Here is a 12,508-nt window from a genome sequence, read left to right as displayed (position 1 = left end):
TAAATTCACCTCAGGAGGGCAATACAGTCATCTGGTGTATAGATACTTTTATCTAAACTTAATATTTTAGGGGCACTTGGGTGGTTCAGTCCATTAAGCATCTGCCTTCAGCTCAGGTCATGATCCCAGAGTCCTGGGATGGAGTCCCACATCGGGCTCCCTGCTCATCGGGGAGTCTGCTTCTCTCTCTGCCCCACCCTCCTCCCCCACTTGTTCTCTCTCTCTGTCTCTCACTCTCTCTCAAAAATAAATAAATAAATAAAATCTTTTCAAAAATAAACTTAATATTTTAGATATTAAACACATTAGATTGTTTGTTGCAATCGTGGATCTTGACTAAATGTTTGTAAGGAGTAAATTTTTTCTGTTTCCTGAGTCTGTTAAAATGAGAAACCTCTCCTGGGGCAGAGGTAAAAACCTCCATTTTTAGGGACTCCAGATTCTATCACAATGGGACTGATGGGCCAAGGATTGACTGAGCTACATTAACTTGAATCTGCTGGCTATAGAGATTCCAAGTGTTGTAAAGCCCTTGTACTGTTAGTTTTCTTAGGCACTGTTAAAGTTGGCAAACAGGTCCTGCTAACCAGCCTAGCAGATCTGCTGGCAGATATGCCTCTAGCAGAATAGAGTTTGAGATACATTTCATGACCTACTTCCCTTTCCCACCCTGATTTTAAACCTTTCATTCTTAAGTGTTCAAAACCTGTGTGATGGGAGAGGCGCAGCTTTAAATAATGGTTTGGTTAATGATTTTCATCTGAACTCTGAGTATTAACATTGAGCATGATGGGTCAGTCAGTTGGGCTTTTGGATTCCAGTACTTGCTTTGTCACTTTGAGCTTTATGATCCTGGGCAAGACATTTAACTTCTTTAAGCCTCAGATGAGCATAAAATGTGTGTAATACCTGCTCTTCCTATTTCACAGGTCCTTGTGAGATTCAAACTGGTGAAAATTCAAGCGGTCAGAAACGGCAAAGCACTGTACAAAAGAGTATTATGATTTTTATAATTTATTACATGTCTTATATAGTATGCAGTGATTTATTATAATCATGTTCTGAATGTACACAAAGGAGTCTTAATTTATTATAATCATCATCTGAATCTGGCCCTTCAGGCATCTGTAGATATCTATAAAAAATCATTTGCTTTATATCTTTTGGATTTATATGACATTTAAGAAACAATTTTCAAAGGTCACATCTAATTTGCTGCTTACTGCACTTTACTTAAAGCAGAAGATTACCCCAATTTCTGGATTATCCTGTGTAACACACTTGTGAAGTCAGGCGGGAGGCAGGAGTGGGCTAGCTCTGAATTGTATAGCAGAAGGGAGTTTGGGAGATTTTGTTGTGAAGTTTCGTTCTTTTGTGCTGTCTTTAGTCAGCTGTTTTTTGGAACACTCAAATGAAAACAAATGCTTCTTGTCCTGGCAGTCAAGGGAGGCTTTTAGCAGCTCAAGTAGCCTCATGAAGGACATTTGTTTATGACCAGCTGTACATGGGGCACTGGAAAAAATTTTGATCCCCAAGACTCCGACCGTGTCTGTCCTAAGGAGCTCACAATTAGTTATTGCTATTAAAGATAACAGAAATGTGAATAAAAACACAAAAGTGGTGCCTGGGTGGCCCAGTCATTAAGCGTCTGCCTTGGGCTTAGGTCATGATCCCAGAGTCCTGGGATGAGCCCCGCATCGGGCTCCCTGTTCGGCGGGAAGCCTGCTTCTCCCTCTCCCACTCCCCCTGCTTGTGTTCCCTCTCTGTCAAATAAATAAATAAAGCTTGTGTTCCCTGTCTCTCTGTCAAATAAATAAATAAAATCTTTAATAAAAAAAAGAACGCAAAGTGATTTTTTTCAAGTCTCATTTCAGTTGTCATGGGTGTGTGTATGGAGAAGAGTGAGAAAGGAAACAGGACCCCAGAGAGAGAAATGTGCTGGTGAGGAAGAGCTGGAGGAAAGGGGGAGATGGAGGGTGCCTCTTCAGCCCGAGTGGTCAAGGCTAGACTGTGCTAGAGCAGCTGACCCTGGGCGAGTCATGTATCCTATCCTTTCCAGGCCTGAGTTTCCCTTTGTGTAATACGGGAGGCTAAATGTTCATTCCCGATGTAAAATCTTCCAGTTTTCTGACATATGTTTGAAACTACATTGACTCTTGAGTGTCAGTTGAGGGTGATGGTTAAGGGTTCTGGAACCAGAATGTTTGGTTCAAATCCAGCCCACACTTCTTGCCTGTGTGACTTGGTCTGAGACTCTGGCAACACTGGGAACAGTGACTGGCAGAGAGCAGATATCAGTACGTTGTGAGCCATTATGTATCTTGATGTACCTTGATAGGATGTAGGAGGCTTTTGGAGCTAAGCAAGCACCTTGGCAATGTAGAATTATTTGTTTTCTGGGTCATAGTAAAAACTAAAAAAGTTTAGCAACTGGAAAGAGACAAGCCTGTCCTTTTTGTGCTCCCCCAGATTGAATTGCAACCCTGGGAGTGAGAGACAGGTGAAAGTTTTAGTGTGAAAGGGTGAAGGTGTCAGATCCTATAGTTCTACGTTACCTTGCTAATTGAATGGCAGTGAGATTCTCCTCAGGTTTGCTTTGTAGCTTGTAATGAAATCCTTGAATAGGAGGCTAAACCAATTTGAAATTTTGTAATAGAACAATCTCATCAGAGAATCCTACTGTTACATAATTATATTTGTGTTTCACAGGTTGGCTTAATAATTCTCTCCAGTGCTTTGCTGTATGGAGAGAGTGCAACTGGCCCAACCTGAACTCTTTGGGTCCATGCCTACTCTCAGAGTGTGAGACAAAAGTTATTTTTTTTGTATATATAATATACAAATATATAATACTGGGTACAAGAAATAAGAGAGGAAGGACAGGTGTAGGAGGGGTCCCTAACCAGATGGGGATCTGCCAAAGACCTGAGCAAGGCTTCTGCCAATTCAGGACCTTGGCAGAGAGGGAACAAACAATAAGTAATGTGGATTTCCTCCTCACATGCGGGTTTTTTTTCTCTTTTATCTTGTAACTGGGGCCCAGAGAACTTAGGAAGCTTGCCCAGGTCATGTACTTAATAAATGGTGGAGACAGGATCTGTCTCTCTGCAAAGTCTGTGCTCTTTCTTCTCAATCATTTTTCCTTAATCCTTTCTGCCCTTGTTCAAAGAATTTCAAGTCAGGGATAATGAAAACTGGTTCTTTCATAGCCGTTTCTTCTGAGGAAGCCTTGAAGATGGGGTTTATATCAGTTAAAGAGCTTTGCTACTTTGAAGTCCTTCTGTATCTCTCAGTTTAGGAACATGCAGCTGGTGATTTAGCCTGGCTCTTCCAAGCTAATGTAGCAAGACTACATTATATGACAGGCTAAGATGCTATGAAGGCCTGACATAAGCAAATAAAAAGAGGTAACATTATGAGCACTTATATTCTAAGTTTTATGTCAGGTATCCTTTGAGAAGCTCTATAAAGTAGATAAAGAAACTGAGGTTTGGTGAATTGCTCAGAATCACCCAGCTAGAAAGTGTCAGAACCAGAATTGATCCTTGCCAACTGACCTCAGAGTGCACACCATGAAACACTGTGCTATGATCTGAATGAGTAGGGAAGGGGGAGGGATGAAGTAGAGGCCGTGGAGTGCTCTCCATGCAAATTAAAAGTAGTTAAACCTTTGAATATGGGAAATGACGTGGGTAGTGAGTTACAATAGATGTTTTAAGTATTTAATGCTGTTGGTTCATGTTGAAATTTGACCACAGGCTAAGTTAGTATTATTATTTCTGTTTTACAGATGAGAAATCAAGACACAGAGAGGCTTAGTAACTTGCCCAAGATCCCACCCCTGGTAAAGTGGGGGAGCTGGGCTTTTCACTCAGGTACTCTAGGGCTGGAGTCTGTGCTGTTGACTTTGGCACTATACGTGCCTCTTAGGTTGAGCCTTTTATTTCTACACTCCCCCTGCCTTCACTTCCCTTATGTACCTGATCTTCCTGTAGGTGTCTGAATTATAGCACTTGCCCCACACCTTTACATCTTGGTTTCCAACCCTTTTCTTTGCTACCTGTGCTTCATCTTCCATTAAGCCACAATGTAGGCTAGAAACCTTACTGGATTTCATCCCAGGAAGAACAGACAGAAGTAATTCCTTCCTTCTCTGAGCTCATGCAACCTTTTATCTAGATCTCCCTTACTGCTTGTATTGCTTAGCTAACTAACAATAGCTCTTGGTTCTCCTCTATTTCCCTAAGCTCCCGAAGATTGTCTCTTTCTTCCCCCTTAAGCTTTCCTGCCCATAGAATTGAATTCATAATTTACATGTTGAATGAGTTAACAGAAAACAACCCTATTCACAAACATAGCAACTAACTTGTATATTGGTAAACGGAGTACAGCCTCTGCTTTGCTTCCTTTGATTCTTGCTTGTCCTTTGATCTTCGGCCATAATACCTGGGTAGGGACCCAGTGGCCCACCTATTTTGTTGTGTCTGGTTCCACTGTGGTGTAATGAGTACCCTTATCCCTTCCATGTCCTCAGGCAGAATTTCTCCCCCAGATCCTGGAATGATTATGGGGGCAAGTTTAAGACCCATACCACTGCCCTAGAGTCCTTCAGCTGGCCAAGAATTGGTCAATTCTCAACCTGTGGGGCTCAAAAAACTTGGCCTGCTTCTTTGTGCTACTGGAATTTTCCAGCTACTTCTAAGGAGATTTCAGGAAACTTTGTTAACTCAGGAATGTTTTTGGGGGTGGATCTGAATCCCACTTCACAAACTCAAGGATGCAAGAAATAAAACTTCATCTGTATTTCGAGTCTACATTTTTAAGGTAGAACTTCATTCCCATAAACTCCCCCTAATTGCTCTTTACTTTTAGGTTTTGGAGGGTCTTGTATAATGTTGAGGCATAACGAGTAGGGGAGGCCATCTGGGTACTCATCCTTGGCTTACATCTTTGTTCCATGCAGTCTTTGGTGTTTGAGTCCCATACATTGCCCTGGAATATCCTTTGTTCTAATTTATAAGAGCAGTTTAGGTTCATTAGTGCTCTCCCTCTATTCCCATTGGACCCTTGAGAGCATATAAGGGGCCATGGCTAATGGAAAGGTGGTCTCGGGTCCATCTGCAAGACACTCATGCAGCCCTTGCCACTTTTATGCCTTTATTGGACTATGGAATCATTCAGCTGCTCTTGCGCTAGTGGAGGCCTGAGGAACTCTCTGAGGTCATTTGAGGCTCCATCTTCTTAGACATACCTTGCAGCCACTCTTCCCCAGGGTCTTGCCTCCTTCCAAGGTTCTGTCTGGGCATGGGGCATATATCTACTGCTTTCAGATTCCACAGACATATCTGGGAGTTGCTGTGTCTCAGGGGTCTCTTTTGATTGGATTTCAGATATCAATCCATACATTCCTCACTTCATCTCCAACACTTTCTCCTCCCCTCTCCCACTACTTAGTTTGGAGAATCATTTTCTATTCCAGGAGACTTCTTATTCATCATGTGATCTTCTAAATCAGTGTCTATTTTTTAATTCTCCCAAGGATATAGGCTTTGAAAATCAAAAGTATGAAGTCACTCCTGCTTCTTTGCTATTTGTTCTCATACCCCTTCCCTGAAGTAACAACAACAGAAAGACTGGGATAGTGAGAAGAGCTAAGGGAGAGGCACCTGGGTGGCTCAGTCATTAAGCAGCTGCCTTTGGCTCAGGTCATGATCCCAGGATCCTGAAATCAAGCCCCCATCGGGTTCCCTGCTCAGCCAGGAGCCTACCTGTCCCTCTCCCGCTCCCCCTGTTTGTGTTCTCTCTCTTGCTGTCTCTCTCTCTCTGTCAAATAAATAAATAAAATCTTTAAAAAAAAAAAAAGAGCTAAGGGAAACAGTAGATATTGGAGGAAAAGGTTAGATAATATTTACAATTTTATCATGCCACATGATATCACCCAGACATGCGAATGTCATCCCATACTGAATAGGACTACCCTACCCCAGCACTGTAGGCGCTTAGACAGTGATCACTATTATTAACAATAGTAAGAGTGTTTGGTGACAGATTACTGTTTGAGTATCTCTGTTTTCAAATTTTGAAATAATCTTGGTATTTTCTGGAGGATAACTATTTTTCATTCTCTCATTTATCAATGCAATTCCAAACATTAGCACGACTTTTAGCACCTGTTTGACCCTACCTGACCCCCCATCTGCTCATCTGTTTTTCCCATATAAACTGTCCCTTCTTGAATCAACACTTCTTTTTTTTTTTTTAATATTTTATTTATTTACTTGACAGAGAGAGAGACAGCGAGAAAGGGAACACAAGCGAGGGGAGTGGGAGAGGGAGAAGCAGGCTTCCCGCTGAGCAGGGAGTCCGATGTGGGGCTTGATCACAGGACCCTGGGATCATGACCTGAGCTGAAGGCAGACACTTAACGACTGAGCCACCCAGGCGCCCCTTGAATCAACACTTCTGCCCCCACCTCACCCTGGCAGTATTGTGAACAAGGCAGATATTTGTTCAGAAATTCTGTTAGTGCAAATGATCATAAACTGACATGGCAGAAGTATTTTGGGAAAGATATGGACAAATTGAGTCAAGTCTGCATGCACTCAGAGCATGCAGTGCATAAAGGAAACCCGAGGTGGACTCTGTAAAATGAACAATCTTCTCTAATCTGTCTTGTAAAGACAATTCACCTGTTTTACAGCTTTCCTATAGTTGAAGAAACTCATATATACTTTGTCGTAAGTATTCAGTAATCTTCATTTAACTTAAAAAAAAAAAAAAAAGTCCAGAAAGTAACACAGCCAAGCCTGTGATTTTCTTCATATTCATTATTTCATGCTTATCAAGCTACTTGTTCTGTGAGAAATGGGATGGATCCTGTGTGTTCTCTGTTAATTGATAATGATATTGAGAAGGGTTTATGTGTGAACTCTAGAAATCTTAGTGAATGCAGTGATTTTTAGCTATGTCCTCGCAGAAATCAATATTCCCCAGTAAGCTGACATTTTACCACAAAACTCAAAGGATGATTGCCTTTTCCCAATTTGACAAAACCTTACATTAATGGTTCAAATTCTGTGTGTGTGTGAATTTATTTCATATCACACACATTTATTTCATAGCAAGCACATTATCAGTTTAACTTTTTCAATAAATTTGGGCAATTGATAACGAAATTGAATTATTTTACTAATATTTATTTGTTCTGCTGCTTATATTACAAACAAATAAATATTAATGAAATTACTGGAATAGCTCTTCATGGTTAGATTAATTGCCTGTTGTTCTCATTTTTCATAAACACTGGCCAAAGGTTTGTGGGTTTTTTTCTTTTTTTTTTTTTTAAGATTTGATTTATTTGACAGAGAGAGCACAAGCAGAGGGAGAGAGAGGGAGAAGCAGGCTCCCTGCTGAGCAAGGAGCCCGATGTGGGACTTGATCCCAGGACCCTGGCATCATGACCTGGGTGGAAGGTAGCTGCTTAATCAACTGAGCCACCCAGGCATCCCACTGGCCAATGGTTTTATAATGCAGTGATTTCCAACTCTTTTCATGGCTGGGCATATGTATACAACAATAATATTTTACATGGGACACTGGGGTGAGGGGCTCTCAGGAGCTTGGCTCCCCAGGGGTAAGGGGATCAGTATTATGGCACACCAGTGTGCCTCAGGCACATGCCGGGAAGCCGTATTATGCTGTATCACAGACTTTTTATAGTCCTGATTTCTGCTACTAGTAACATTGTTTCCTTGACCTTATGATGGCATTAAATATTTCACTAATCATCAGTGTTCTGTTTCATATTTTCCAGAAGGGCACTGCTACTCTCCAGCTGTCCCTCCACCCTAGGTTTGAGAGTCACTAGGAGATACAGTATCTAAATTCATGCACCTATGCCAGGAAAGTTTCCAGTCACTCTTTGACACTTGTGAGCCTCTCCGTTGGACTAGCCACTGGCTGCCTGATGGCTTCCAGTTCTCTGGCTTTGAAACATGTCCATTAAGTCTTACAGGGAGGTCAGTTTTATAAGTGTACTCAACAGGAAGACCTTGGATAAGATGTGGAAAGAGGGGAATACACTCTATAGGATCTTTGCTGGGTGGATGACTTGGGTCTCTTCTCTCTTTGCTCCTTCTCCAACCAGATAACTTCCTGCAAAGACTTAATGTGGAGCTCAATGCCCTCAGGTTCCAAGGGGACAGGATGGCAGACTGTTTATTCCTTGCACATTTCTGAAAAGCTCCTGGTAATGTCTGAGGTGTTCTGCTTCTCAGTGCTAGGACCAGAGTTACCTCTGCTCCTGGCCTCTCACACATCATTTCTTGCTTCACTCTCAAAATAACAGACACACTTAAGTAGACAGGCTGTAAAACACTTTAAAAATAATTACAGTAAATATGAAACTTCCATATCTTTTATTTGCATTTAAATAAAGTATTCTTCCTCTAGTCTTAGTATCTTACTGGAACTGTGATGTGCTGATTGAGGGGAGAATAAAGGACTAAATCCTAAAATTCACAAGTTCCAGAATTACCACTTATCCAGCTAAATGTTTATGTTTGCTTAATTTCTAAGCCTTCTTGATAAAATGGGACTGATGATACCTGTCCAATGCCCCTCTCAGAGCTGATCCAAAAAATACGATCTCATGTATGAAAATACTTTGCAAATACTAAAGGCAAAAAGTAAATATAATTTGTTATTGGATTAAAAGTGGCCAGTGAGTCCTGAAGAGTATTGGCAATTGCTTGTAATAATTCAAACACCAGGAGTTGGTGAGAAAAAGCTGACTCGTGTTCTCCCTCTGTGCTCCCTCCCTTGCCCTGCAGAGCAACCTGATACACAACCTGGGCCTGAGCCATCATCTGCTCGCACTGAATTTTATCATCGTTATTTTTGGCAAGAAAAGCGCGTGGTCATCGGCCCAGGTGAAGGTGACCGACACTGACTTTGACGGTGTGGAAGTCAGAGTGTTTGAGGGCTCCCCAAAGCCAGAAGAGCCTTTGAGACGCAGCGTTGTTTACATCCACGGAGGCGGCTGGGCTTTGGCCAGTGCAAGTACGTCCTAGTCACCTTCGGGTCTTTTGGGGCTGTGGTTTGCCCTGAGCGAGATGTGTGATTGAGTTTGACTTCCTTATTGGGTGAGGAGAGGAGGACCATTTGACTTGGTTCCCTTGAACAGTCTCAGTTACTCCTATTATCCCAGCAGAATTATTAATAGTGTCCCCTTTTCACACTCGAAAGGGTTCTGTCTTGGATGATTAATTATATGATTACCCTACATAAAGGTTTTGCCTACCTGTTTATTTCTTGTTAATGCAGGCAGACTCTTTTGAAAATATTTCCTGTGACCTATATCCTAGGCTAACTTATGTGAAGTGCTGACGATAGCTTTCAGCACCAAAACAAGCCAAAGTTTCACTGGGCCAGAATAAGAGGAAATTCTCTTTTGCCGACTTGTGTTTTGAAAACATTTCTCTATGAAGGAGGACCAGTATTTATGAACATACATGATAACTCATCCACATTTCATCTGCTTATGAAACCAAAGATGAAAATATAAAAGGTATACCACCATTAAAAGGAAACAATGTTGCAAAATTCAAGAATATTCTCTTTGGTGCTTGGTAACTTTCATGAGTTATGAAAGGCAGGCAGCCAAGTGCAACAGCCTAGCAGAAAGCATACCAAGGAGGAAGTAAGGGCCTTTTCTCTGCCTGTAATTATCATGGAGCTACTTTCTCGTGTTCAGCCCAAAGCTACTGGCATCCCCTATGGCTCTTTTTTTTTTTTTTTAAGTTTTATTTATTTAAGTAAACTGTCCGCTCCACGGGAGCTCGAACTCATGTCCCCGAGATCGAGTCACATGCTCTTCCAACTGAGCCAGCCAGGTGCCCTGGCATCCCCTAGGTTTAAAGGTAATGACAACTTGTTCTAGTTTGTTTGTGGGTTTTGTTTGTTTTAATATAGGCTCCACACCCAACGTGGAGCCTGATACAGGGCTTGAACTCACGACCCTGAGATCAAGACCTAAGCTGAAATCAAGAGTCCGATGCTCAACTGAGCCACCCAGGCACCCCTTGTTTGTGTTTTTAAATAGCATTTTTTTAAATGTGACAAAGGCCAAAAAAGTGTAACTTTTTCTAGTAATCACATTTCATATTCATTATTTATTCTTTTATTCATGGATTTGTTCATGTTTTCAACAGATGTTTATGGAGTACATAGGTTTGGCCAGGACTGCGGGGTTTCCTGGGGTTCGGGACTTCAGTATTCGAACAGTTATGTACAAACCTATACCTGTGGCCATCCCAATATGTGCTAGGGGGTGAGGATACAGAAGTGAGTAACAGAAATGATTGCATCTATAGTATTGGACACTTGCCAAATGAGACATTCCTCTGGAGGCCAGGAAGTGTAAGTACCAGGAATGGCATGGATTACAAAACCAGATGGCCTTGTCCACATGATTTTGATCACTCCTGCCAGAGGAAGAGCTCAGGCTGGAGACGCTATGCAGATGGTTATGTAGTTATTAAAATTGTTTCTGTCACTGCAAACCTTTGGATCCTCCTTCTAAGAAATGCTAAGATTTCCTAAAATTCTAGTTTTTATGTGTTGGCTTTAACAGAATTTGCTGTTCTTCAAATTGGAAGAATGCAATTGAATTGCAGCAAATGAAGGTATTAAAACAAAAATTTCCTCCAAGGAGGAAACTGTTTATTTGCTGTGATTTTTGGAAAGGCGTACGTTTGAAGAGCTACAAAATCAGAATTAATTTGGTGCATTTCATATAGTCTATTATGAAATACATGTCCAGTTAGTTAAAAACACATTCAAGGGTAATCTAATGTGAATTTCCTGTTATTTTATACTAATTACATTTTATCAGAAACCAGATTTAATTTTTACATCTGTATATGTAACCCTATAAATAAGACATATGTTCACATTTGCTTTTTATTAGTTTTATTATTAATATCTTAAGTCCAAGTCTAAAAGTAATCCACAATGAGCAGAATTTAAGAATTGACAGTATTAAGTAACTTGTTTAATACTGATTGTTCCTTTGTCTCTTTTAGAAATCCGGTATTATGATGAACTGTGTACAGCAATGGCTGAAGAACTGAATGCTGTCATTGTCTCCATTGAGTAAGTAATTAATACTAGTCATAGAGGGCACCTGAGTGGCTTTGAGTCACTTAGTGGGTTAAGTGCGCTGGGCATGGAGCCTGCTTAAGATCTCTCTCTCTCTCCCTCTGCCTACCCCCGCACCCACCCCCCACCCCCGCCGCCTCCCTGCGCATACTCCTTCTTGAAAAGAAAAATACGGGACACCTGGGTGGCTGAGTTGGTTAAGTGTCTGCCTTCAGCTCAGGTCATGATCCCAGAGTCCTGGGATGGAGTCCTGAGTCAGGCTCCCTGCTCAGTGGGGAGTCTGCTTCTCGCTCTGCCCCTCCCCCTGCTCATGCGCTCTCGCTCTCTCTCTCAAATAAATAAATAAAATCTTAAAAAAAAAAAAAGAAAAATACTAGTCATAGAAAAAATAGTTTTTAGGAAGGGATCTTAGATAGCCATCTACTTACTTTATTTTACAAGCAGGAAAATACAGTGCAAAATACACAAAATACACAAAAGATGAAGGGGTTTGCCCAAGGTCACACAAAATGATTTCTGATACAATTAGCAATTTCTTGAACTAGCTTTATAGCACCTTGAATTCTCTTTTTATTTTAGTTTTGCAAACTTCTGGAAAAGGAATTAACTGAAACTAAGAAAAATACGCAATCAGTTATCTACAGCAAATGATTTTGCTTACTGCCTTCTAAAATTTAAAAACCAATCCAGAGTTGGAAAAACCATCCCCTGGAGTTCCATTCTGTAACTCAGACCTTGTAAATAGAATGTGTTCAACAAATCTCGGTCAATGCAGTTATTGTCGTCATCATTACTCATCGTATTAAGAAGAATATGAGTAAGAATTATAACAATTGTGGTGATGGCAATAATACAAAACCCTGCTGCCTCTTCTGTAGCAGGTGTTTTATGGGTGCTATTACATACATTGTCTCTCCTCCTTCAGATCCTTGTTCAAATATCATCCTTCCGGCAAGACCTTCCTTGATCCTGCTATTTAAAATTGCAACCCACTTTTCCTCTGTTTCATTTTTCTCCAAAACTGTCATCAACCTCTGAGAGATCATCTGTTTGACTTATTAGGTATTCATTGTACTGGGTTGAAATAGACGAAGTAAGTTCTGCGGAGACAGAAAATTTTGGGATTTTGGCCTGTTTTGTTCATTGTTAATCACTGGCGCCTGGAAACATCCCTGGCAGATAGTGAGCATTCAACCAATGTTTATGGAACGAATGAATAGGAGTCTTTCTTTTTGTTTTTTTTGTTGTTGTTGTTGTTGTTTAAGATTTTATTTATTTCTTTGACAGAGACAGAGACAGCTAGAGAGGGAACACAAGCAGGGGGAGTGGGAGAGGGAGAAGCAGGCTT

General features: G+C 41.0%; 1 protein-coding gene across 2 annotated transcripts in view; it reads left to right on the top strand.

Moving 5' to 3' along the window:
* NCEH1 (neutral cholesterol ester hydrolase 1) overlaps positions 1-12,508 on the top strand; it is a 42,989-nt gene that overhangs the window by 17,748 nt on the left and 12,733 nt on the right. For both annotated transcript variants that reach the window (XM_034999070.1, XM_034999061.1), the window contains exons 2-3: positions 8,832-9,060; positions 11,085-11,154. In XM_034999070.1, coding sequence (XP_034854961.1) covers positions 8,832-9,060; positions 11,085-11,154 — 299 coding nt within the window. The remainder of the gene's footprint in view (positions 1-8,831; positions 9,061-11,084; positions 11,155-12,508) is intronic.

This window comes from Mirounga leonina, unplaced genomic scaffold (assembly GCF_011800145.1).
Source record: "Mirounga leonina isolate KUSES-001 unplaced genomic scaffold, KU_Mleo_1.0 Mir_115, whole genome shotgun sequence".
NCBI lineage: Eukaryota > Metazoa > Chordata > Mammalia > Carnivora > Phocidae > Mirounga > Mirounga leonina.
The sequence above is the reverse complement of the archived record's forward strand: the minus strand, read 5'-3'. Positions and strand labels throughout refer to the sequence as shown.